At 40.6% G+C, this 27119-nt stretch overlaps 4 protein-coding genes across 5 annotated transcripts in view; 2 read left to right on the forward strand and 2 right to left on the reverse strand.

The window, feature by feature from the left end:
• Positions 1-173: 173 nt before the first annotated feature.
• LOC137868149 (UPF0729 protein C18orf32 homolog) lies at positions 174-1532 on the reverse strand. Of its 2 annotated transcripts, none has more exons than XM_068704711.1 (3): positions 1421-1532; positions 640-825; positions 174-524 (listed from the first exon to the last, which is right to left on the reverse strand). In XM_068704711.1, exons 2-3 carry the CDS (start codon positions 787-789, stop codon positions 459-461), a joined length of 216 nt encoding a protein of 71 aa, XP_068560812.1. In that variant the 5' UTR covers positions 790-825; positions 1421-1532; the 3' UTR covers positions 174-458. The 2 variants fall into 2 exon arrangements, with proteins under 2 accessions (XP_068560812.1, XP_068560811.1); XM_068704710.1 differs by having other exon boundaries at positions 610-825.
• A 41-nt stretch (positions 1533-1573) lies between these two features.
• rad1 (RAD1 homolog (S. pombe)) lies at positions 1574-4616 on the forward strand. The gene is made up of 7 exons (XM_068704728.1): positions 1574-1654; positions 2015-2216; positions 2312-2420; positions 2569-2726; positions 2924-3024; positions 3233-3331; positions 3517-4616. Exons 2-7 carry the CDS (start codon positions 2022-2024, stop codon positions 3692-3694), a joined length of 840 nt encoding a protein of 279 aa, XP_068560829.1. The 5' UTR covers positions 1574-1654; positions 2015-2021; the 3' UTR covers positions 3695-4616.
• On the reverse strand, positions 4353-7330 carry bxdc2 (brix domain containing 2). The gene is made up of 10 exons (XM_068704727.1): positions 7142-7330; positions 6825-6936; positions 6640-6683; positions 6484-6554; positions 6326-6375; positions 6155-6228; positions 5742-5792; positions 5315-5416; positions 5086-5214; positions 4353-4991 (listed from the first exon to the last, which is right to left on the reverse strand). The coding sequence occupies exons 1-10, from the start codon at positions 7289-7291 to the stop codon at positions 4749-4751; spliced, it is 1026 nt and encodes a 341-aa protein (XP_068560828.1). The 5' UTR covers positions 7292-7330; the 3' UTR covers positions 4353-4748.
• Positions 7331-8728: 1398 nt separating this feature from the next.
• dym (dymeclin) overlaps positions 8729-27119 on the forward strand; it is a 47501-nt gene continuing 29110 nt past the window's right edge. The window contains exons 1-10 of the mRNA XM_068704712.1: positions 8729-8923; positions 9940-10186; positions 11713-11765; positions 11913-12006; positions 13095-13231; positions 14672-14744; positions 16893-17018; positions 18701-18837; positions 25904-26089; positions 26208-26386. Of these exons, the coding sequence (XP_068560813.1) occupies positions 10047-10186; positions 11713-11765; positions 11913-12006; positions 13095-13231; positions 14672-14744; positions 16893-17018; positions 18701-18837; positions 25904-26089; positions 26208-26386 (1125 nt within the window). The 5' untranslated portion in view covers positions 8729-8923; positions 9940-10046. The remainder of the gene's footprint in view (positions 8924-9939; positions 10187-11712; positions 11766-11912; positions 12007-13094; positions 13232-14671; positions 14745-16892; positions 17019-18700; positions 18838-25903; positions 26090-26207; positions 26387-27119) is intronic.

Consider the following 27119-nt stretch of genomic DNA (forward strand, 5'->3'; position numbering starts at 1 on the left):
GTCATCACGGCGACCAGCAGGCGAAGTACTCCACTGTGCTAGCCAGTAAAGGCCTTAAAACACTCTTAAATTCATTTTTTTTTTTATTTTGTGTTATCAAAATCGATCCCTTAATGACTCACAATATAAAGTAAGCTAGAGGAAGTATGGGGCAAAAAATTATCATCTTTTTGTATTTGAACATTGTCTTTTATTAATTCATTAAACTGCAATTTTGACATAGAAAAACGATTCTGTCCAGAGTGAATAATCAACACAGTAAATGCATATATCAACAATAACTAATTTCTTAAAGTTACTGTTATACAGATGACTTTTTTAAAACAAGATACGATAATTTGGAAGGTTATTAAAAACCACTCCATTCATAGAAGTATTATAAGTTAATTCATAGTTTCTCTACATTATAATATAGAATATTTACACTGTTTTAGATGCGTTATAATCATTTAGAGCCGTCAATCTGTCTTCTTATCGGCTGCTATAGTGGATCCATTGGCAGTGGCCTCACCGTTGTTTTCAGGCTGAAACACATGAGAAGGACAATGTCTTTCAAAATGCTGTTGTTATCAATAACATAGTAACATCATTACTTTTCAATCAACTTACCTTGCAAGTGCCATTACTCTTTTCGCTTACTTTTTGGTCACTAGCCGCAGTCTCCTGAACTGCTTTTTTGGTCCAGAATGTATTGATAATCGGTGAAATGAAAGGATAGAGGAAAGGCTCCAGGAACCTCTTGTAGACCCACAACAGGACCGGAATCACAATACAGGGGATGCACACCATGACTGCAGCTGAGACAGGCTGCACAAAATGAAGAACCTGAGAAGAAAAAAACAGAGAAAAAACACACAAGGGATTCACAAGATGGCAAAAAATAATAATAATGTGACTTTATCTCTGTGGTCACAGGGTTTCACACTTTCTATGCCCATTTATTTAGAGGGTCAATTTATATATATATTTAATTGGACACGATATGCGACTTAACTTTCAATACGGTTATCCCTGTGGGCTATGTGGCCATTTATTAATGATATTAAACTTGAATTTAAAATTGAAAAAGTTTGTGCCCAACAGGGGGCTGTACAAAAAAGCATGAGCACCTAAAACAACCTGTCAACAGCAACCTGTCAATTAAACTGGTGCTTAAGAAGCTTATATTTCGTCACAAATAGCAGACGGGAGGCTGTGTTCTCAGCTCTCATTTGCAATGTGAGTCGTCAACCTGTTGAGGCTCTTCTTGAGACTCCAGAGGACTCATTAACTGGCCTCGCTAGTGATCAGTGAACAACGTTACACCGTCATGTTAGCTAAGCTAACGCTAACTTCCTGTCATCGCGCGGTGAACGGAACAGGTATGAAGAATTATAATTAGCCTGAAATCTAAACAACGTTTAACTGAGTTATATGTTACCTCTTTGGATCACAAGACACCACTGTTGTCACGTACTGCCGCTGTGGAGAGGATAATTCTTCCGTGTTTTGGTCTCTGCTGCGAAGTCTCTGGAATGTATCTGCACATGCGCAGAACCTACTTCCGTTGACGAATATCTGCACATGCGCAGCACCTGCTTCCGTCGAAGAAGAGAGAAGCGGAAGTTGTCATGGGCGCCTTTCTTCAAAACACAGGCACATGAGATACAACTGAGTAAGTAACTGACGCATTATCAGAAACATTTTAAAGTGTATTTACTATATGCTAGTTCAATGCGCTCAATACATGCCACTTAAATTATCGTTGTTTTAAACTCTTCACTAACTACATGTGATAGGCTGTTATATACCGTTAGCCTAGCTTAAAAAAGGTAAATAACAGACAGCAAAATGACAGCTATGTGCATCTATAGTACAGTTACCGTACCTTTTTCGGCTAAGCGTTTGTTCTTGGTTTTAAATGATTATAGTATCAAGGTTGCAATAAAAGAAACATCTCTGAGATTTAACTTGATAACTAAGCTATTTTATAGTTTTTGTGCAGTCTTATCAGTTCTGTGTGTCTTCATTTCAGTGCCACAATGCCTCTGTCAACGCAGTCTCAAGCCGATGATGAACAATACGTTTTAGTGGCCAGTTTGGACAACGCTCGCAATCTGTCCAACATACTAAAAGCCATCACATTCAAAGACCACGCCATCTTCAGCGCCACACCCAACGGCCTAAAGGTCACTGTGGAGGACTCCAAATGTCTGCAAGCCAATGCCTTCATCCAGGTGTGTCTGATGTGCATACATAATCACCCGTATCCTCTTTCATTGGGCATGGGCAGAGAGTCTGGAATAACAGGTGTGTCTTCTTTTTCATCCAGGCGGAGATCTTCCAAGAGTTCACCATACGGGAAGATTCGGTGGGTTTCCAGGTCAACCTCACAGTTCTGCTGGACTGCCTTAATATCTTCGGAGGAAGCACAGTACCTGGTACAGATAAAGAAAACTAAAAATAAACAAAACAAATGCAATCCTGTCTAAACACAGTTTAAATAGGATTGTATTTGCTGTGTTTAGATTATCATCCATCTCAGATATGACTGAACGTTTTCATTATCTCCCTTGTGCGATGTTGAAGGAGTGTCCACAGCCTTGCGGATGTGCTACAGGGGGTACGGTTACCCCCTCACGCTGTTCCTGGAGGAGGGTGGGGTGGTGACTGTGTGCAAGATCAACACGCAAGAACCAGAGGAGCCAGTTGACTTTGAGTTCTGCAGTACCAATGTAACAAACAAGGTGATCTGACACTATTTCATATAATTAGTATTCTGTTAATATATACTACTGCATAGTTTGACAAACACAAACAATACAATACACCTTTTCTGTTGATTTCAATGATTGCTTATTGATTAAACCCACAAGGAAATATACTGCATATGACAGTGTCTGCAATTGATTAGGGCTCATGTACCTCTGGCTCTTTTTTAAAGGTGATCCTGCAGTCAGAGAGTCTGAAGGAAGCCTTCTCTGAGCTGGACATGACCAGTGAGGTGCTACAGATCACCATGTCCCCCAGCCAGCCATACTTTAGGTGTGTTGTCAAAACCTGAAACTTCTGTTTAAAGCATCACTACTTGTTCTAAAGTTTAATGTTGACTGGACTTTTAATTAGTGTTTATATTGCTAAAACTCCAAACAGCTGTGTTTACAATACATGTGTCCTCTTTTCATAAATTAAACTGTCAAATCTATAATCTTGTATTATACTTATTCTTCTTCGGATTTGTTCTGCTCTCCAGATTGTCTACGTTTGGGAACTCTGGAAATGCTCATTATGATTATCCCAAAGACTCTGACATGATGGAGCTGTTCCGATGCGACAAGACACAAACCAACAGGTTTGCACAGAGAAATCAATCCATAGTTGCCTTATGTTGCCTCCCTATGAAAAAGATCAATTCTGCTGCTTCAGCTTTAGTTGTTCACAGCACACACTGAGGAAGATTCTTGTCTCTGTATCTGCCCGTAATTACTTTTATTAACGCTCCACATTGTGTGCTGGCCTCTCCGTTAACTGTGACAGGTACAAGATGTCCCTCCTGAAGCCGTCCACCAAAGCCCTGGCTTTGTCCTGTAAAGTCTCTGTGAGGACAGACAGCAGGGGCTTCCTGTCTCTGCAGTACCTGGTCCGAAATGACGATGGACAGATCTGCTTTGTGGAATACTTCTGTTGTCCTGATGAGGAGGTGGAGGAGGAGTGACTACAGTCTGTTGAATTAACTTCAGGGGGGGACCAGTCGCTTTGACAGAGTGGGCAAAGTCTGCCAGAGGTGGCAGTGCAGCTAGATGGTGCACACTGGTAATACATGCTGGACTTTATAGGCCCAATGGACAGTGGGGAAGGTTGCATTGTTTCAACAAAATAACCAGGTTCATCATTTGCCAACAGTCATGTGAGTGGAGCACTGCCACTGGATTTGTGGAATGATGTCAGCTACTTGGTCTTGTTAGACCATCATTGTAACAAGTACATAATGTCAGACAGATATAGAAAATGATTGTATGTAGTTACTGTATATATTGTATTATAGTGCATCTATGGAGTCCCAGGTGTTTTGAGTCAGAAAACATTGCCTGTAATTTCTTGAACCCACATGGTTTGTAGTCCAGTTGAGGCCACAATCGGTCTGTGTACAGATTTGTGTTTCTGGAGCTTCTTCTGCCTTTTGTCCCCTCACACACACAGCCTATAAAATATGTAAGACATGGTCGTTTTCCCGTTTCTGTACAGTAGGTCTGCACTCCACAGGCCCTCTGACTTCTATGCACAGTCATTGCCATACTTGTCCTTCATGTTTAATGTGTATGCTGACACCTTTGACAAGCATTAGTTGAAAGTATACATCAGATGATGCAGAAGAAGTTTAAATTGTTTTATTTTCATGACATTGAAAACAATTGTGTTCACTCAAAATCAATAAACAAGTTGGTGTTTTTTTTACATTGATGGAATATTTCTGTTTATCAAAAAGGATGGGAAAATAGTTTGCAGTATAGTAGTTACAAGCGGTACAGTTCTTCTGAGGGAGGGAGCATCTATGTGTGAATCCACAAACTATGGCAACAGACATTGAACACAACACTCAAATTCTGTTAAGTGATAATTAAATGACGTGCTGCACAGTTTCAAGTCTTTTCTTTTAACCTATCAAAGCTCATAATATTGGACTGCACCGTTGCATTACCACATTTGCTTGAGACGATAATGAATCGGTGCCGCAGTAAGCCATTCACTCGGCACAACAGTCCATCCAGTTACCTGCGTGCCATCCTTTGTCTTTTGAAAGCCTTGTGTTTGTTCTTCTTCACTACTTTGGGTGCGGGTGCGTCCATCTGGATGTGAACATGCTTCTCGTCAGCTGGCGTTAGGAAGACGTCGGCTGTAACGTCTTTGGTCACGTCCTCCTTCCCTTCAGTCCTCTTCATTTTCTGCATCTCCTTCAACATCTGCTTCTCACGCACTCTGGCTGCTGCCGCCAGTCGGATCTGTCGCCGGTGCTGTGGGTGTGTGAGGAAGGTGACATAATCAGATAACGAATGATGCTGCATGGTAAGGAATCAGACACATCACATGCTGACAAGTCATTTTTACCATGTTGGGAGACAGGAACTCCTGGTTCTCAAAGAGCGTGGGCCCTCCGAAGCTTCCCTGAAAGATCTTGATGAGGTTGAGAACAAAGCGGGGTCCGACCTCCACTAGAGCGGCGTCCTCCTCCATGATCTGAAGGTGGCACAGAGAGTTTTTTTTGCTGAATAAAAATATCTGAACACTGAACCTACAATAGCCTTGATGACTTTGTGAAGAATTATAGAACAGTTACCTGGTAGTTCCTAAACCATATCCTGTTGTCTGCGATGGTGAATGTGAAGACGTGGTCCACGAAAGGCTGACTCTTTGGGTGGTAGCGTGGGGTGGAAAATGTCTGCAACAATAAAACGTATTGAGTACTTCCTTATATTTAAAAAATATAGATATGAAACCTCAGCTTTCAACATTCACTGCTGCATCTAAACAATGATAATTACAGCAAGTAAACTTAAATCCAACACAGACTGACTATCTCAAGCTAAATGACACTGTGGCAAATAAATGTTAAATTGTCAAACATTCCAGTTCAATAACACTGATCAGATCTCCTTCACATCTCTACAATGTCATCTTCCGGCTACAGTTGAACAGAAGGTCTACTTTGCTAAGTTACTACTGAAAGTGTGATCGGGATTAATGGATGCATTCTGTACACACACCTGGGTGAAGAGCTCCTTCAGTAAAGCAAAGTGGGGCTCCGTGTCAAATTTCTGCAGAAGAAAACAAACAGAAGAGGAGACGACTCACGTTAATGTTCTGACAAGTTCTCACCTTCACCGATCTACCAGCTGTCAGCATACACTAATGCATATTTTAGACAGCTTGTCAAGGCAGATCAATCATTACTCAGATCTATGATGGGAAATGATGTACCAAGAGTAAACACAGTGTGTAAGAGTATTTTTAGAAATAAATTCATCCAAACAGTGATCATTGAAATCATCTGGTGTGTTGTGTGGATGGAATTACAGGTCTTTGTGTCACACAGCTGCCCAATCAGTCACTAATACTCCTGATAAAATTATTGACAGAATAACTAACAGCATTTCTCCTTCCGGGCAGTACTACTCACAGGATCAAACGAGAGCAGCGGTCTGGATCCTTTGAGGCAGTTCCCTGTCATCTTGAGTTCAGCCAGTGTGTGAACTGTGGAGAGAGACAATCATGTAAACCCGTTCGTCACCGTGGCTCATGACAGATGTTGTCTACTGCGCTTCAAAACTGTGGGACAGAAATAACTCACGGTTTTGAACCAGAAACTTTGCAGAAGGTCCATGAGGGCTGTTTGAAATCCTGTAAGGAAATGACATTGTTGAATTTACTTCAGATGCGTTAGATAACACTAATTACAAAAAAGGACATTTAAATGTTTAGAGGGAGTAACAAAGATCAAACACTCACCACATGTAGAGGTCCTGCTTTTTCTTGGCTTCAAAAAAGAGGCATTTGTTGCAGTTTTTGATTTCACAAACCTGGGAACAATACAGATCTTTAGTAAGGCTGCATGCATAACATTATACATAGTGTTTACAGTTTGAATAAAAAAAAAAAACTCACCTCATTAACAATAAACAACTTGTCCTTTCTGTCCATTTTTGTATCTAACAGACAAAAGAAAGAAACGTTGTTTTTTCATGAGAGTATAATTAACAAAACGTATATCTCTGCTTAACATAAATAACAATGTCAGTACATGTTTTGGGGTGAAATAATACTGTTTATGGTTGACACAAGGCACTGACCTCCTTTTGCATGAGGCATCAGGGTCCTCAGGTCTTGCATCAAGTGTCTTGTTCTAAAGTTGATGCCTCTTGAGGAGAAAATGAGAACTCTTTCCTTGTTTGTCCATCTACCCTGTGAAAGAAAAACAAACAAAAACACGCGTATTATTGTGGATTTTAGACCATTTCCCAGTTCATATAGAAAGGCTCTTCATTATTAAAATACTGAGCATATAAAATGTTCGCTTTGCCCCGTTTCATGAGTGTGATCCCCGACTGGGCACGTTTTAGCTGACTAGCTAAGAACCTAGTGGCTAATAACAAGCAGGAGCACTTACCGACGAAACCGGTGCTGGAATCGTGACTTCGTTGTTCTTCTCCTGATCGGCTTCCACCGGTGCTTCGCCTCCATCAGCTACAAATTTCGCTTTCTTTGCCTTTCTATCAGCCTGAGACTGTCTTCCACGTTTTCTCTTGAACGCCGACATGTTGTACTCCGACACGAATCTCGCGCAGGAACTCGTGTAGGAAATCCAACTCAAACAACACACGTGCGGATAGAGCGGACGAGGAGACCCCCCTGGTGGTGTGGAGGACGTACTGCAGGCTCCCATTGCGTCGGCTGTAGACGTCAACACAAAACAACACGTAGCAAAAGCAGAGCCGTTTAATAAGAGTCACGACTGATTCAAATTAATATGAATATGAATATTAATGAATATTAATAAGGAAGAGTGATATTTTGTGATACATTGCTACTAGTATGGATTTGGAGTGCATACTTGAGACTTCTAAACACAAAACAAAAACTTAACTTAGGTTTAAGTCTATATTATGTTGCAGCTGGATATGGATATGGATATGTTAGCATGGCTAAAAATATAAGAATCAGCATTTAAAAAAGACAACAAGCAACACAAAAACATGTAATATCTGTGTAATTGCAAAATGAAAACTCCTCTTTAAGTCATCATACGCTCCCCAAATATCCAGGAATACTACCTGACACTCTAATGCTCCATTGTTACAGTCATTTTTAGTTTTAAGTATTTATTCGGAAATTAGGACAACAGACAATGAATTTAGGTAAATATTTTATAGAATATTTGTATTACCCATAGTTTTTTACGGCGACAAACTAAGAATTGATATGTTTTTGTTAGCTTTTTTTTTGTAAGCCATTTCTATCTACATAGGTAGAGGAGGAATGACTGATACTATCTGATGTCTGTGTTCTTCATTTCAATCATTTATAAACGTCACTCAGGAATGCTATTTATTTATTGACATTTTAGATTTGTTTCCAGTGAGATATTTATGCCTTTATATAGTGACTTTATTACTGTTGTAAACATTACTGTGGTTCCTGTAGAAACAATATTTAGTTATATCTAAATTATAAATACCTTCTAATTCTGTTCTGAATGTATTTGTTTTTTCTTGTAGTAATACAGTCGTGCAGATATCTATCCCTACCTGAGGGAAACTGGGACAATTTCCTACCGGTACACTCCCCTGCACATCCCTTCTATATTTCTATATTTAAATACACATGACACTTTCACATTACACTTACATTATACCTGTTTAAAGTACTGTTATCTGTATGTTTGTGAACTATATTTTATTGTAAATTTTAATATGTTTCTATTTTATTGTACATTTTAATATTTTTCTATTTTATTGTAAATTTTAATATGTTTCTATTTTTTAGTTGATTGATTGTTTGATATTATGCACCATTCACCATGTCAAATTCCTTGTATCTTCAACATACTTTGGCAAATAAACGGTTCTGGGGTTTTGATTCTGATACGTTACAATCAAACGTAACGAAATACCCTCGACGCGACTCTCTCTTTACACGGCTCTGCTCAGACGCAGTCAACGCCCACATGTCGTCATTACGCAAGGGGTTGGCGACGTGGAAAACATGGACGAAAGGAGTATGTAGAGTAAACTTAATATTCTCAAATTACCCTCAGTTTCAAGGGTTTGCGTTTTGGAAATTACACTTAAGAAAAACATTTAGATAAACATATTATTTAGTGTAGAAACCAGTCGCGTTTTAAGGGTCCTGGGAATCGAGAGACAGAAGCTGCGAGAAGCATTCATGACAGGTAAGCGGTCAGCTGATAGCAAATAAGCTGTGAACCTTAATGTTAGCTGCTTTACGGACAGTGAGTTATTAACCTGGACACGCTCGTGAATCAGTAATTTACCTCGCTATGATTTAATGCTAATGTGTGACATTCCGTGCACCGTGTTTACAGTCAGAATACCCAAGGCTATTATATGTTGCACCTGAAACCGGATGAGCTAGCTAACGTCATGCAAGTTGGTTAACTCAGCAGATGCAAGAGCAGTCACATTAATAGCAGCTAGAGACCCACGAGACAGCTCTCTGGATCTGGAACACTATTTAGATCTGACCAGGTGACAGTAGTCTGTTACCCAATGACAAAAAACATGAGAAAAATATCTTGCTTTTAGTGGCATCTGTATCCCTTTAGCCCAGATTTGTGCTTTTTTATTTCCATTAAAACTAAAAGAGGTATTAACTGTTTTATTATTATTATTCTCTGCGGTTTATTACAGTGTGCTCCAGCTCGCTTTGGCCCCTGTGTGCTAAAGGTGTGCCAGTTCAAGAAATCAAAACAAACATCCTGGTTCCTTATGTGTTATCCTGTAGTCAACTTGACCTCTGTTTCAAATTAATATATTGGATTTAGGGATTTTTGCTAACATAGAATTACTAAAATCCAAATGTTTATTAGAAATACAAGGATAGGGAGATGACAGATCCACGTTATCCTTTCCAGTGGTGGCATGTCTTCCTATATTGTTTCTCAACTTCATGATATTTCTGCTACTTGTGATTAAATGAGAAGTAATATAATGAATCTGAGTTATGTGCTAGTTACACCTGCTACTGCCTTTTCTACTGCACTTGGATGTTTGCACCGGTCATTTGAGACATTGTGGTGACTTAAAATCCCTGTATTTAAGAGAGAAGTCAAACTCTGGGTGCCTGTTAATTGAAAAATCACGATCTCCAGGAAGGCGGTAGTTTCTAGTAGTGGTTGTTCATTTTCTGTTATGGAATCAATGATTAAAGCATTTCCTCTTTTCCCAGGATTTGGCCTATGCCTAGTGAAAAAGCAGTGAAGAGTGGTGAGTCTGGCTGAGTGGAGCCAGTAGAGAAAAAGAGAGAGAGAGAAAGAGAGAGAGAGAGAGAGAGAGATGGGAGCAAATACCAGCCAGGTCAGCGACCTGTCCGATAATCCCAGCCTCAAGGCCCTGGTGGGCACAGACTCCATATCGGAGAACGATCCTTTCTGGAACCAGCTCATCTCCTTCACCTTCATCAGTCCCACCAGCAGGTACACACACACACACACACACACACACACACACACACACACACACACACACACACACACACACACACACACACACACACACACACTGAAAGGTTCTGTTAAACATGTGTCCCTGTATGTCCCAGAATGTTGCAAGATTCAATAAATATTAGTTTCAGAATTTATAAAGTTGAAGCACCAATCATTTGCTGGTTGCAGCTTTACATGCATGTTTCTCCGTCTCTTTATCTTTATAAAGTGAGTATTTTGGGGTGACCGTGGCTAAGTGGAGAGCAGGGCTGTCTTTCAATCAGAGGTTCGATCCCCGGCTCCTGCTCCACTAGTCTCATGTCAATGTGTCCTTGAGCAAGACACTTAACCACAAAAATTGCTCCCGTAGCTGCGTCTACGGTGTGTAGATAGATACTGAATTGTAAGTCGCTTTGGATTAAAGCGTCTGCTAAATGACTGTAATGTAATATTTTAATCGAGGAATAATTACTAAGATGAGGCCCACTTGCTTGCTTTTTTCGCGCAATGATGATAATACAATGCAGTTAAAAGCTAGTAAAGCAAACCTTGTGTCAGCGATTCTTAGAGAAAGCAAGGAGGGAAAAGAAATGGAAGGTAAAAGTGATCATTACAGTCTTCTCCTGGAAGTGTTTTCACCACAGTCTTACAGCTGGCGTTGTGTTTAAAAATGTAGAGGACATCAAACTACTAACGACTCTACTAGCAGCTTCTTGAAAACGTCTCCGTTTTTTTTACAAATTCCCCCTTAAGTATCCGCTCAAGAGGTCTAGTGTGCTTTCCACTGAGAGAGTCCTTTTAAGATTCTCAACCAGGATCAAACATTAAACCGTGGACAGGATGTTTGCAGGCCTCACCTCAGTAATGATTCGACAGGGTTATTGTCCTGCTCGGCTGACAATAGATTGACGTTTAGTTCCTTTGTAAATAGCGTTAAGAAGTAAAGAAAGACGCAGCATTGGTTCTGATAACAGAGCACATGCACTCGTGTCCTTATCCTACTCATTATTGCACCATGCTTTGCCCGTATGATCTTATTTATTTTAACACAAATACAAGACATAAAGACACAAAGTCAACATACAGTAGCTGCACTGACAACACAAAAAACAGGACTATTAGAGTGGTTTAAGTGAGTGACTAACTATTCTTTATGACCGATTAATGGCTTTGAGTATTTGTTAGGTCAGCGTAGTGGTGCCCTGAAACATTCTGCATTCACTGAAGCACTAAATATATGTGTACAAAAAGTGAAGAAGTCTATGTATACTTGATGGTAACACTGTTACAAACAGTTGTGCTGTACATGCTAACGTGATATTGTACGTCTCATTCAGTCTTTTTTATGTAAAAGCAGATGCAAACTATTTGAATGTTATTAGTGTTTGGTTAACAGAGGGCAGATGATACAAGCAATCAGCTCCTCTGATCCATTTTCTTTTGCATATCTTTTATGTATCGTCTCCTTTTCTTTCTAACTCTCTTATTGTGTGTTTTTTGTTCTTCCTTTAAACCAGCGGAGACTCCAAGTTACTGGAAGAGGCTGTCATCCCCCTCGCCAAGATCCTCAGTATGTTGATAACCATAAATATCAACTTCTCATGTTTAAATCTTCTTATTGTTTACATGCCAAACTATCAGATTGGGAAGTTTCTGGATTCTCATGTAATGCTGCTGTTAATTTCTCTCTCCTTTTTTTTTTTCTTTCTTTTTCAAGTTGAAAACAATCCCAGGTCGGGGAACTTTGGCGCTCTTGTTCGAGTTTTCCTCGGAAGAACCAAAGAGCTGAAAATCTCGACAGAATGCCAAGAGTGAGTATGGGAACCTCGGAGGAGAGAATTCAGACGAGTGCGTCAGTAACGATGAACGCCGTGCATGTCAGTGTTCGCCGTGCGGGGAGTGCAGGCCGGTCGTTATTTGATCACAGGCAGTCGGGGGAAGCGGTGGTTGTTTCCCACGAGAAAACTGCTGAGGTATAACCACCAACACATGTGGCATTATTCTGCACTCCCTGCCAAGCTTCCATAGCCACAGAGATGACCAAAAATGCTTCGGGTGGGAACTCTTCATTGTCCATCGCACATCATCGGAGGTTGTAGTTATCACTCCCCATCCGCTCGCGTCTGTTTTCCCAACATTTCTCATATTTTGTCCCATAAACAAACAAAATTGGCATGTGGAAATTGTCAATTTGTGGAACTGATTAGACACGCCCTTGTTGGTGTTTTGTGGTTGTGAAACATTTTGGCTTGCACTGGATGGTTTCAATTTCTTGTTTTCCTCCTCATTTGTTTCCCACCAACTTTGTCCCCATTTCATGTCCGAGTGAAGACATAGTTAATTTGTTTAGTATCGAGGGGGAGGGCGTCGCTATTCTCTTAGTTTTCTGGGTTGTTGTAATGCAGTTTAGAGAAAACTGTTCATCATCACCATTTCTAATAGTACAGAGGAAGATGTACAGTAAGTCAAAAGCCACTGGGGAAGTTCGGGGGAGAGTCATTATTTGAGAAGTGCCAGAGGGTCGCTACTTTGATTTAGACCCTCAATTATGCTGCACTGGTTCTGCTCGGTGAGAGATGACGATTACAATGTGATAACCCGACGCTCATTCATTTGCAATGAGGAAATGAATATTAAAGCTTCGGGTCCAGTTTCTAGATTTATTAGGCAAGATACACAGGGGCTTTAATCCCAGTTAAATATACAGACCAACTATTGAATGAGTATGTGTAACTGTTAACATTTGAAGCATTATATTACCGAAGAACATACATGATCAGTCAAGTTTTCCTCAGAACCAGTGTTACGTAACTATTTCCTTCATAGCTTTTATTTCCGACTCAGTTCTGCGTTTGACCTTAAACGTGATGTTCTTTTTCTTCCTGTTTCTCTTCCACAGTCAGCTGTTTATCTGGCAGGCCCACAATGCACTGTTCATGATCCGCTGCCTGCTCAAGGTGTTCATCAGGGAGATGAGTGAGGAGGAGCTGCACCTACAGTTCTCCTACCAGGAGAGGGCGCCGGGCTCCTGTGGAGGTGAGCCTCGTCCGTCACTGATTGAAGTGGGACGGGAAGGTGTGTCGCAGGGAGATTGAAGTGGAGGCTACAAATTGCATAAATAAATCATCGTCACAGGATTCAACAACTGATTTTAAGTGAAAACCTCTTGATTTGCACATGTGGAGGGACTTGCAGCTTGATTGTCTGAGACAAAAATGAAGGGGCTATAAGTCAGTTTAGAGATGTTTTTTACACTCAAGTGTACTTTATACAAAAATCCATCTTTCGAGCAACATTTTGAAAAGTGTTTGGCTCCCAATCGACACCTAAGATCTGAGTTATTAGAATCCAGCCACAAGGGTCAAACACTTCCCATCATCCGTAAAGAGAGAAAAGAAATGAGCTTTTGTAGTTGAGCACATACACCTCTAGCTACTGACCTGGATCAGCTGTCTCTGAGAGACTCTGTTAATTAAAGCATATCATTTTTGTCGGCCTAAAACACTAGCCCTGTCTGAGGCAATACTCCAAACAAACACTCTGCAAATGTGTGCCCTCTTTGACAACCTCGATAAACATAATAACATTTAATGCTCACTTGCAGAGAAAAATTAAAATAGTATTGGTTCATATTTATCATCCTGCCACGGCTGTTTGTTATTCCTGCTCCCAGTATTCACTCGCAAACATGAGCTGTGACATTTCATTCTGACAAACAGAAACACGCCTACAGACGTTACAGAGTTGGATCTGCTGTTTCGGTCGATTGTTATAAAAAAATATATATATATATATCGTTCTGTGATTTGCCAGCAAAATGACAGAGCTAATTACATCTTGTTGAAAGTGGTAACGTGAAGATAAGTGGAGTTGTTGAGACAGTTGAGGCTGTTAAATCCTTTTTTTTGTGTGGAGATTTTCACATCACCATCAGACCTGTAACAAGCCACTGCAGTTAGGAAAAGCTCATCATCCCATAATGGGAAAGTATGAATTTTAGCAATAACATTAACATAAATTAATCATATTCATTTGTTTAAACCATCCATTCTCTGCCTCTTCTCTGTGTCCAGGTTGCGTTAATTTGATTAATTATATCATTAAGAATAATTGCTTTATACAGCTGGGAAGTACTGAAACTATGATTTAATAATTAATAATTTGTCATCTCTCCTGGTTTTACATCGTGCTTTCACACTTTGGCCGGTGCGATCGAGAAGCAGGCCTTAAATTGTATTATATCTGGTATTGAAAATGTCTGAGGTATTAAAATATTAAAATTAACTTGGCGAAGTCGGCAGAAACCCTGCAATCCCAATTAACTAACTTCTCTCAATGCCGTTCCTCTGTACAGCGAGCATGAAATATGGATGATGGGAAGGATGGAGAGGGGGATCGGAGCAGGAAGGAGCCGAGTGAAGAGAGACTTATGATCAACCGTATATATGTCGCATATAATAACTCTCTCTCGTGTAGGAGCCGGCAGCGAGGACCTCCTGGAGGAGCTGTTGTCCAACCTGATCCACCTGATCGTAGAAGTGCCCCTGCTGTAAGTATCTCCCTGGTGTGTGTATGTGTGTGTATGTGTGTATGTGTGTGTGTGTGTGTGTGTGTGTGTGTGTGTGTGTGTGTGTGTGTGTGTGTGTGTGTGTGTGTGTGTGTCTTACATACACTAAAACGGTCCCACATGTAAGGCAGATAGGGATACAACCCTGTAAATTGACATTTTACACCTCACACAGTGTTTTTAATGTCATAGTGCAAGTTGTTCAAGATCCCTTGTTTGGCATCACATTATCCGCTTAATGTTCACATGAAAACACGGAGTGCTGGTGACTTTTGCCAGCCCCATCGTCCTTGTTTTTATTCCTTGTTGTTAATGTGTGTCGGATGTTAGTCATTGAGCAGTTAATGAAAAACAGTTTGTGAAAAAGTTTGTAACGCTCTCTTTGCGTGCTCCGCTCGCTCCTCGGTTCACTAACCAAGAGAAGCTGAAATCCATTATCGATTAAGGGTTCGGCTCGGATGTCCGTGTGTTTCGCTTAACGAGTCGTCGGCCAGACTGACGTGCTGGAGCGCCGGGCTGGCAACCGGATGAGTAAAGGGACAAAATACCAACAAAAAAAAGGGAGGGGATGTGACTAATGATGTGTTTGTTGTTTCGGAAGAAGAGAAAAGGCTTGAAATTAAAGTTTGATTAGGAACATTTTGCCAATGAGTGGGAGAGAAGGGAACATAATGATTGAAAAAATGGTATCATCCTTTACTCCCCGTGGGCGGCATGCACGCTAACACTCTCTGCTTTAATGAGTGAATATTTCAGTGTGTTTACTCATCAATACCGGAATTATCTCCCGCCTGCCACTCAGTCTGTCACAGAGAGACAGAGGTACAGTACGTACGTCTCTGTGGACTAAATCCTCCTCTGCAGTGTCAAAACAAGTTCACAGAGACACAACTCACGATTGGTGTTTCCTTGACGCAGCATCTTCCTCTCTTCCCTTGTCTGTATCGTGTCATTCTTGATCCTCCTCTCTCTGTCAACCCGTCTACGTTCTCCCTTCTCTTCTGCTGTCTCTGGACATCAAACCCCTGGCTCTTGTGTGAAATGCATTCAGCATTCCAGCTATTTATTGTTCCAAGCTTCAAGACTTCAACCTGTTTTTCTCCCCTCCACCACTTTGTGGCTGTCGGCCATATTTCCCTCTGTACGTGCTTCTGGGTTTGGATGTGAATCTCAGTTCCCCCCCCAAACAGACGGCTTCACTTTTCGTGGATCATTTCACAAGAAAGATAGATGTCGGTAGTTTTTTAGAACATATTTCCAGGTATGCAGTCGATGCGTAATAAATCACAGTTACTTTTTGTTTTTCCACACATACTGTGACATCGTTAAATTCCTTGGAGTCTGAATAAATAGTAGGTGTCTTACATTTACATTAAGCCATATGATTTAAGCCTATAGTCAAGACTTAATTAAGGTATTGTCTTATTTTTATACCAAAATTGATTTTGTGAGATATTCAGTAACCTAAAACACCTGAATATCTTTTTTAATTCAACTTTTTTTTCTAATTTTATAAGATTTTTTAAACCTTGACACAGATGGCTAATTAATTGGTAAAGATTGAGTTAATGTGTGTGTTTAGCTGTATAATTGTTCTACTGAAACAATATGGCCTTTAATCGATTGGTCAGCAAACAAAAACAATTATTTATATCATAATCAATTTAGTATTATTTGAGTATTTTTTTTTTTAGGGGAAATGTCAAACATTCTCTGGCTTTAGCTTCTCAAATGTGAATATTTTCTTTTTTCTGTGATAGTAAACTGAACATCTTTGGACTGTGGGTCGGATAAAACAAGCTATTTTAAGTTGTCAACTTGGTCTTTGCACAATTTGTAATAGACCAAAGGAAAATAATCAAGATGAAGCAATAATGGCAATATTTATTAAAGCCCTTAACTGTTCATCTGTGTTCACGCACATTTTTTAAAGTCAGATCACTTGATTGAAAGCCCTGTGTGAACGTGATTATGTGTCAGGAGGCAGAGAAGCAAGGAAACAAGCTTCAATGGAAGAATAGTCATCTAAACACCATCTTCTTATAGATTTATTTAAATCTTTTGAAGTTGTAATGTATGAGATTATGATTTATTTGCATTAACCCTACTTTCGTCTGTCTTTTCTTGCAGTGACATCACCTATAGCATCCTATTTGAAGCCGTGACCACGCTGCTGGTGTTCTTCTCCTACCAACTCTTCCACAAAGACATCCTCCGAGATGGATTAATCTACCAGCACATCCTGAAGGGACGATGGTGAGAAAACACACACACACACACACACACACACACACACACACACACACACACACACACACAAGTTTATACTCTACGGAAGCCTTCCGTTAACGTAACGCACCAAACTGTATCAATTAAAACTACATGGCTCCTCTTAACCCTTATCTTTAAAATATACAGTAACGCTAAGCTTTAACCCAAAATCAAGTTTGCATAAAAATAGGACTTAAAAAAATTTAAATAAACACATGAAAATGGATTAATGTCCTAAAATGTCAACTGCTCTTCGAGTTACTCTCCCTTGCCTCTGTAACTGGGTCATCCACAATCTGTCGACGCCTGTTTTTTGAACACAGGCCCAGATCATTTTGGATCTTCTCCTGGCACCATCTGATCCCTCCTACTGTTCATCCATCCAGACTCTGACACTCTGTGTGCTTTCAGACAAACTCATCACTTTCCAAACAAAACAAAAAAAGAAACAAATCTAGTTAAACAAGACCTCCACTGTGATCTTGTCGTCTGTGAACCAGTGAGGCTCCTTTTTAAAAAAATTATAACAACAATAAACTTGAAAATGCAGAAAGTCTGGAGATAAAATAACTCACTAAATGCTAATGAAAGTAAAATCAAAGTGACTCTCATGTGGACCTTATTATTATTATAATAATAAACAGTAATAAATTCTGTAACACTAAATGCCTTTTAAAGTCTAGTAGTGCAGTTTAGATGGGTGGACAGCAAATGGAAGTCATTTTCTTTTCGGGCTCTCGCAGCATAAGACCCAAAGGAGAAAACTTTGGATTAGTTGCTACTGAGCCGAAGAAAGGCTTCCAAGTAGCTCATGTTGGCAAAATAGATCTAAAATTTGGTCAGTTGAGAAAGCACGGCTGTGTGTGACTAGAAAAACAGTGACATTGGATATTGTTCACCGACAATTACGTGTCCGTCACTCGTTAGGAGAGAGCTGATGTGATGACGGAAGAGCAGAGTCTCAAATAGACACCTGATATGGACACCTGTGGACGGAGAATAGGATCTCAGTTTGTCCGGCTGTGTACACACACACACACACACACACACACACACACACACACACACACACACACACACACACACACACCTGCACATGTAGGATTGAGAAGAACAAGTCCTGTGTCTGGGCTTAATTACACTGGATTGTCAACCACTCCCATAAGTAGCAGATAATGAGACAAAGTTCTTCTCTACGTTTGATAACGGGAATAATTCAAATCTTTGTGTTTTTATTCCTAATTCATTTGTTTGCAGTCAGATAGAATTGATGTTTCTGTAGAGCTGGTGAGGAACAGCTTTTAAAGGCAGAGCAGGGTCTCAGACACCACCACACACTTCTAGTGGGTCATAAGTGATGATTGAGAGGATTATTTTCTATTAATCTATACATTGTATATTTGTTTTTTTTAGAAAAATCCTACTCATTCTGCCTTTTAAAGCCACAGGACTAGATGACCCTCGGGGCTTTTATTCTGAATTATTTGCAACGTAGTTTGCGCCTGTGTCCCAACGTGTTTTCCAGTGCTGTATATACACTCACGTAATTCCTGAAATGTTGAATACCTCACATATTAAACCTCTTACAAAAAACGCATGCGCTAAGGATTCCTGGTTTGCAGCTGTCTTTTAAAACCGGTCTTTCCATTTGTCTCTCTTCTCCCCAGTTTGTCTTTGACCAGTCGTCTGGTGAAGACCCTGCTCTATAACTTCATCAGGCAGGAGAAATGTCCTCCAGCGACCCACATCTTTGAGCCAAAGGCTGAAGGAGGTCTGCTTTACGGCCTGGCGTCGGGGGTGGCAAGTACGAGTACACACATCCACACAGGAAGAAAACAATATGACACAAAGGAGCAAAAGGAAAATCCTCCCTAACAATATTATATATATATACCACAAACTCACCACAATGGCTGAGTTCTGGAGATACAAGTAGAGAGGGCCCAGTTTTTATTTGTAGTTTTATTTTTCTGTTTATTTTCTGAAGGTATAAATTAAATTGAATATTCTAAACGGTTACCTGAACTATTTATTGAAGTTTGCTAAGCTACATCCCAGTTTAACAGACCCAGCATCAGTTTTTTTATTACATTGAATGACTATAATGGGCGTATTGGATGCAGTCAATGTGTGTTTTCTTTCCAGTATACGGCTTTCAGTGGTTTCCCTCTAAAATGAAGCAATTATGACCCCCAGTCACAGGTTTCATTTACTGTAAATTAGAAATGATTTTAGGGGCATTAAGATGCAAAAGTATCTAGTATTTCCAAAGAAAATAGGAAACAGTCAACCTAATATATTTTATACTCTTCTTTCTCATCCTTTTAATCATCTTGTGATGCATTCGATTTTTTTGGACCCCCTTAAGAGGTGCAAATGTTAAGTCTTTCTCATTATTTGATCAATGTTGCTTTCCCCTTTTGCACTTCGTTGCAGGGATACTGGTTAGTAAAAAACATCTTCAGAAATTGTAGGAATGATGGTGAAATTACAAAAATAAGAGCCAGATGGTAAAAAAAAAATATATTTTTCCCCTTCTTTCCTTGGAGCCAATGAGTGAGATATATGATTAATCTGATACATTAAAATGCGAGCCATGCTGACAGCCATGGCAGTGTGGATGAAAGTGATGAGTATGTGTGTATCAGACTGGTAATATGCTATATGTGTGTGTGTGTGTGTGTGTGTGTGTGTGTGTGTGTGTGTGTGTGTGTGTTGAAAGCATGTTTGTTTGAGTGTGAGAATAGGGCCGGGTTTCCCCCGCAGATAAATGCTCTTAGTCGGTTGTTGGTGGCAGATTCCTATCAGTGAGCCATCAGCATTCAACCCAGCCCGTCTGTCTGTGGCCAGTGATCGGCCCGATGAGTTATGGTGCCCTGTACTGTTCTGTAATCCCCTAGAGCCTGTCTGTCTGCAGCCGCCTCCCTTGTACACACACGCACAGACCAACAAAGACACAAGCGCTCTTATACTCGGAGCTCAGAAACAACACTTGTTTTCTTTCTCCGTCTCTCTGTCTCGTACATGCACACAGTCATCAGGGATCGGCAGAGTACACGTATTCATTTGAATGTTTAAAATGGGTGTATGCAGGGGTGTTGTTCTATTGTAACAGTAAATGTCTATTGAATTTCTTTAATTGCAGAATTAGAAAATACTCAGCCAGCGAAAGGGACAGTCTGTAGATCCACATACAGTGTTCTGGACTTGATTACACTCCCACAACTTCCTTTACATGAACTTGCTTTTTATAGAAATCATGTTCCTCATGCTAGTGGCGTGTAAAATCATTCATGCCTACACAGTCGCATTCATAGACGGTCTGGATTTTCCCCCAGAAACGAGCACTGGCCATTGGCAAAGCAAAGCCGTGCTTCATTTGCGTTGCCATGTTGACGTGTGGGTGGATGGGATGTCTCTTCCTCTCTTCTTTTACACGCTCTGCTGTCTGAGTCTGACCGAGAGTCTGCAGGAGGATCAACACCAGACAGGCAACTCGCAGCTTTTTGTCTCTCTCCTCTGTCCTCTGTCCTCTGTCCTCAGTCCTCTCTTCTCTTCTACTCTATATTCTATATTCCATATTCTACACTACACTCTATATTCTATATTCTACACTCTACACTCTACACTCTATATTCTACACTCTACACTCTATATTCTATATTCTACAATACTCTATACTCCATACTCTACTTAGGGATGCACCAGTCTGACTTTTTCTATCCTGATACCTGGGCTTTGGGTACAGATTTAATACCAGTGTTTAATTTATAACTTTTATACCTCATTATGTGCAAGAGACTGGGATCATTATTTTATGTGCAAGGCTATATTATACCTAACTTAAAAATTGCTTTCCTTACATTGTAACAAATACATACATAGATATACATTCACTGAATTGTTATTAATTATTAAACTAATAAACCGTACACCAGCAACTTGGTAGAAAATCTTAAAATCAAAATTAGGAGGAATTATGATTCAATTGTAAACCTTTTTAAATGCTGCAAAAAAGAAATACAAATTCCAGTATATACTTTATATAATAAATACAATTAATTGAATAGATCCAATAAAATAGACCCATTGTCACCGATATCCTGATTTACGATATCGTTCCGTTATTGTTGCATCCCAAACTCGTTACCACGTCACTTTCCTCCCCTATGTTCTCCTCCCCACTACTCTACTCTGCATGCACTTTTTTGTGTTTTCCTGTAATTGTTAGTGCACACACACACACACACACACACACACACACACACACAATACTATTTAAGCCATCCATCTGCCTGCAAGCAGACACCCATGAAATTAAGATAATTCCTGTCCAATCCTCATTTTTTACATTGCTGCCATCAAGAAGCTAACGGCAGCTCTGCGTCTCTTATAGTCCGAGGGCGTTGGTCCCAATCTACTCTATTGATTACTGCTGACAGCTACACACACACAGACATCTTGTATGTGGGTTAGGTCCTCATTAGTATAGCACACTTAACACAACATTTGCTGGTCACACTAGGCAAGTGCATTAGGAGATTCATTTCACGCTTCAGCCCAAGCTTTTTGTTATGATTCTGAGCATTTGATACAAAACAAAGTCTGTGGAATGTTTTCATTTGCTTTTCATGTTTTTGTTAGACGGGTTTTGGATGAAAATGCTTTGAGCATATATTTTCATTTGTGTGAGATTATCAGAATAGTGTGTTTGTTTATTGTCTGTACAGCATGTTTCCCCATGTGCACTTTTGGATAATCATCTAGAGTTGGGCGTACTTGTGTGTGTGTGTGTGTGTGTGTGTGTGTGTGTGTGTGTGTGTGTGTGTGTGTGTGTGTACGTACAGTATCTGTGTGCTTGGCCGAGGCATTGGCCTGAAGCCCTGTCATATTTCATTCACTGCTATGCAAGTTAATAAGTAAGTAGCACATTCTGTCCGTCTCTGTTCACCATGCGTTCACATCTCTGTCTGCACTGAAGACTTTGTTCTCAGCTGTAACGGTGAGAACATGTTTCCCACATCAGCTCCCTTTGCTATAGTGTCTCCACAGGCCACTGGGATGCTCACAATGATGTTAGAGCACATGTTGATTCACAGAGATTTAGTCTATTTTGGTGATTTTTATATATATATATATATATATATATATATATATATATATATATATATATATATATATATATATATATTGACTAATGAACAAGCTATTGACTGAAATTTTGTACAGACAAGTGTGATGTCCTTGCTTTTTCTTCGGTGCCACCAGTAAGTCAAGGCTTTCACTTATCCTGTGAAATCTATTTAAAAAATAACCCAAACAGACCTTTTCAGGTTTTAAACATCTCATAAAACTGAGTGTTTACTGTATATGGTAACTATTCAGTGGCGACGTCTTAAATCAGCAGATTTCTTTTGATGTAGAAGAAGATTACCTGTTCTAAGCTATGCTAGCAGTTTACCCGTTGCATCCAGTCTTATGTGTGATGGATTTTTTGTCTCAATCCATAATATATCGATTGCATTCCCATCGGCCTCAGTTGTACTTTGTGTTTAATGCTAGTTAGCAAATATTAGCATGCTAACACGCTATTCTAAGATGGTGATCATGGTAACTGTTAGACTGACTTAAATCACAGTGACACTAAGACGTACTGCAGTGCTTCTTATGGAAAGTAAGCTAATGATATTCCCCCAGTCAACAGTGTAATAACAGCAGCATCGTTAAGTTGCGTGTGTGTTTGTGTTTGACTATACCCATGGTATGAATCTGGGTTTGGTACGAGCTTATTGTCAGCTGAGGTAGATATCAGGGGGAAGACGTGGATTTAGAAGGGATGCTTTGCAGCCTGCGTCTGAATATTTGGAAAGACTCTGCAGATATTTCATTGTGTGATGATATTTTGGTTTGAATATAGAAGTTGATTTTGTGCCAGGAGTCGTGTCTGATGGTGCTGACTTACATAATGTAAGACGACACACAGCCTTCTGTTCTAAAACCAAGGCTTAGTCAAACATTAAAAGCTTGTCTTTTGCTGCAGAAACTTGTGTTATGGTCAGTTTTTGTTTTAATGGCTTGAAATAAGCATTGATGGTGTGTAAATATTCTAGACCAGTAGAGATTTGGAGGCAGCGAATAGTTTCCAGAGATGTTGTGGATACAGGCTCAAGTGAAATAAGACTTTGTGGGTGCAGTTGTGTGGCGTGTCTCATGGTAGGATGCCTTTAATGGCCCCCGAGTCCTGGAGCCCAGATTGTGATTCCAGCGTGCCAGCCTCTGTGTCCGTGTGTGACTTTCTCTTTCCCCCCCCACTTTCTCCTTCCCTTTTCCTCCTCTTCATGTCCTCCTCCTCCTCCTCCTCTTTTTCCACTGGGCGGCTGTCCAGGGCCAGAGCAGGCCTGAGCGGTGTAGCATTATTGGGTTTATGTGGTGGGCAGGCAGACAGGCCAAGGGAACCGAGCCAGATGGATAACAAACAGCTCCCACTAAGGTAAAATAGAGCTCTGTGAATGTGTGTGTGAGAGAGTAATAAAGTGTGTGTGTGTGTGTGTGTGTGTGTGTGTGTGTGTGTGTGTGTGTGTGTGTGTGTGTGTGTGTGTGTGTGTGTGTGTGTGTGCGAGAGTGCAGGAAATGTGGCTGCCAGACCGGGCTCTCTGACACTGTTGGGCTAGTCACCGTGGTGCCAGTGAAGAGATGAACAGGGCTCCGTCACAACTTCTCACTCTCTCTCTCTCTCTCTCTCTCACTCTCACTCTCACTCTCACTCTCACTCTCACTCTCTCTGTCTCTGTCTCTCACTCTCACTCTCTGTCTCTCACTCTCACTCTCTGTCTCTCACTTTCTCTGTCTCTCTCTCACTCTCTCTGTCTCTCACTCTCTGTCTCTCACTCTCTCTCACTTTCTCTGTCTCTCTCTCACTCTCTCTCTCTCTGTCTCACTCTCTCTCTCTCTCACTCTCTCTCTCTCTCACTCTCTCACTCTTACTCTGTCTCTCTCTCACTCTCTCTCTCACTCTCACTCTCTCTGTCTCTCTCGCTCACTCTCTTTTGGTGTCTTACTCTCACTCAAAAGATCTTGTTTTCTCTCACTTCTCTTGTGGAGAGGGAGAGAGAGACTGAGAAATGATGTCAGTTCTCTCCAGGGGATTTCTTTCTGTTGTGGATGCAGTTTGTTGATGTGCTTTTCCTCAAATATAAACAAATTCATTCCCCTCCTGACTGGAGTTGCTTATGCATGTATACACGCAAAGTCAGACTCTGTGTTCTTTACAAGCCCTCAGTGAACTTGCATGTCACCAACATGTCAACCCTATAGATGTCACTAAGAATTCACAAGTTGTCAAAAAGAAACCTCAATACAGAGCAAGTATTTTCTTTATGCATAGTTGATGGAGACACTGTGAGGTTGAAATCAATCAAAGTTGGAAACAGTCCCAAGTTTGTTCCTTTTGTTCTGTCTCCTTCCTTTTTTAAAACGGTACAAAAAGCGAACACTGGGAAGTGACCTCCCATGTTCTCCTTGAGTTAATCTTTTAAATGCAGCAGGATGTCGGTGTACATAAAGCATGTCACCCCTGAAATGTTTTTGAACTAATGTCTTCTTGTGTTTTGCGTGACTTAAATCTAGTTTGGTTCAGTGACCGAGTCAACTGGCGACGTGAGTGTGTCATAGTTGGATGGATCAGGGTGGCTTGGTGACGGATAAGTTGATCTGCTCTTCCATCCTTCGCCACTAGATGGCAACAGATCTACTGGGCTTCTTCTCAAATTCCGTAGCTTGATCAGTGAGGACCAGCAACACAGTCTCTACCAGAGCTTGGTTGGTGCATTCAGTGTGGCTAGACGTGCAGGAGCCAGAGGCTGTCATCTGTGTACCTTGGTGCTCATGCTTCCCGTGCTTCTCATGACGCCTGAAAGCACCAGCACTTCTGCGGCTCTGTAGGAAATTTGTCTGCCCTCTCATCCCCCCCAACAAGAAAAACGAACACCACTCCAGTTGGCCTGTCGTTCCAGTTTGTCTTTGTTCTGTGGCGCCGTCTATGTTGTTTCAAATTTCAGGTACTGCGAAGCATCGTGTGTGACTCCATTGTGCTCCTTTTGGCCTTGATTACTTCAGTCTGACTGCACATGTACTCTTTTGCCTTTGCTTCCCTATGAAGCGTGAATCGGTTTAAGGCTGAAGAGCTGCAAGTTGTGAGAGTACTTCAGTGCATTTTATGAAAACGTTGACTGCACAACCTCACCGATCTTCATAACTCGGTCCTGCACAGATCCATCCACCAGTCTTGAAACTCTCTCTGCTGAAGAACGTCAAGTGAAGCACATTTAAAAACAACAGGATTTGACCAAAAGTGCTTTCCAGTCGAGGCAGATGTGTTAGAAACGGTAAAATACAATAATAGACCGATTAGATGAAATAGGAAGTGAAGAGAAATACAATAAAAACAAAAACAGAGTTAAAAACTCGTAAGAGAATGTTGGAAATAAGATGGGACTTTGCCGACCATTGCAGAAGCCTCAGACTAAATTATAAGAGAGCTCAAAAAGGTGGGTCTTTAAATTGGGTTTAAAATTGTCAATGGTCGAACAGGTCAATAATGAATTATAGAAAGATTTTAAACCAGAGAGGTGTGTTAGAGAGGGTGGACAAGACATATTTGGATATTTTGAAATATGCTTTGAATGTAACAAACAAAAAAAAAAATGACCAAAATTCACAAAAATGCATGAAGCGACCAGAAATAACAGAATTATATAATAATACAGCAAAGAAACGAAAAGGAACAAAACATAAAACATTTTCGGTGTATATTTTCATGTCTGTGTGTATATTTTTTTTACCGTGTACTATGTGTATCCGTCTGTCTCCAGGTGGACTGTGGAGTGTCTTCACATTAGGTGGAGCTGGCAGCAAAGTGGGGATAGACCAGGAGCACAACCCCTTACCTTTGTCCAATCAGAGCCTTCTGTTACTGCTGGTCCTAGCCAATCTGACAGACGGGCCCGACTGGCCCAACCCCTACCGCCAGGCTATCACTTGTTTCAGAAACACACAAGGTACTATATTTGTTTACCCATCGTACATATTTGAGAGTTGTGTATGACATGTACCAGAGGGTAATAAAGTAACTTGATGAAGTAATAATCCCGATGATATCTACTTCTACTCAAATAGACACATCGTCATTGTCCGCGGAGCAACCTCACACGTTCCAGATCAATTTCAACAGTCTGTACACGGCGCTGTGTGAGCAGCAGCGCTCCGACCAGGCCACACTTCTGCTGTACACCCTCCTTCACCAGAACGCCAACATGAGGACATACATGCTCTCCAGAACCGACATGGACAATCTGGTGGGTAGGATGGCGAGGTTGACCGTTGTTAATAACGCACATGCGTGCACATTTATAATCCCTGTCTTATTGGGTGTTTTTGTGTGCAGTTTACTGACAAAGGCAAAAGAAAAAGAACACTGTGTGATTGGCTAATCCTCATTAAAACACATTATGCAGTCCTTCCTTCCACACATGGGTATGTCCATGAAATCGTTTCATCTAGGACCGATGCTATGGCTCAGTAAATAGTGAGGATGTATGCAGGGGCAGCTGGTGCTGTTCTGTCCATGTGGGACAGTGCCAGTTATTCCTTACAGCAGAGTGGATGTACTGAGGCATGTAGTGAATGAAAATCAATCTAAAGCTCAGCATGTCAGATGGTATCACACATGAACATGGTATACAGTCACACGTGAGGCTCTTTCACACAGTGTAACAGTGAATAATTTGGCTTTATCGGCTATTGTTTAGCCTTTTTACCAGGTTTAAAAAGACCAGGCATCTGAACTAATTGAAACACATGTGCTGGAAATGTATTTATTATACATCATATTTTGAAACTGCAGGTCAATTAAATTAATTTACATCTTTTTCAGTCAACCTTTTCTGTGTTATTCCGTTTTTCTAGCTGCTGGAATAAAATATCATCATTAGCAGATCTAGAGTGAGCTTTTTTTATGTAGGGGGGCTCCTAATGAGTCTAGCCACAATAAAGCGCCGCTGCACCACGGAGTAATGAGCTAACACTGCA

The sequence above is a fragment of the Cebidichthys violaceus genome, unplaced genomic scaffold (genome assembly GCF_023349555.1).
Source record: "Cebidichthys violaceus isolate CVI_PGR_0920_01 unplaced genomic scaffold, fCebVio1.0.p SCAF_99, whole genome shotgun sequence".
NCBI classification, from domain to species: Eukaryota; Metazoa; Chordata; class Actinopteri; order Perciformes; family Stichaeidae; genus Cebidichthys; species Cebidichthys violaceus.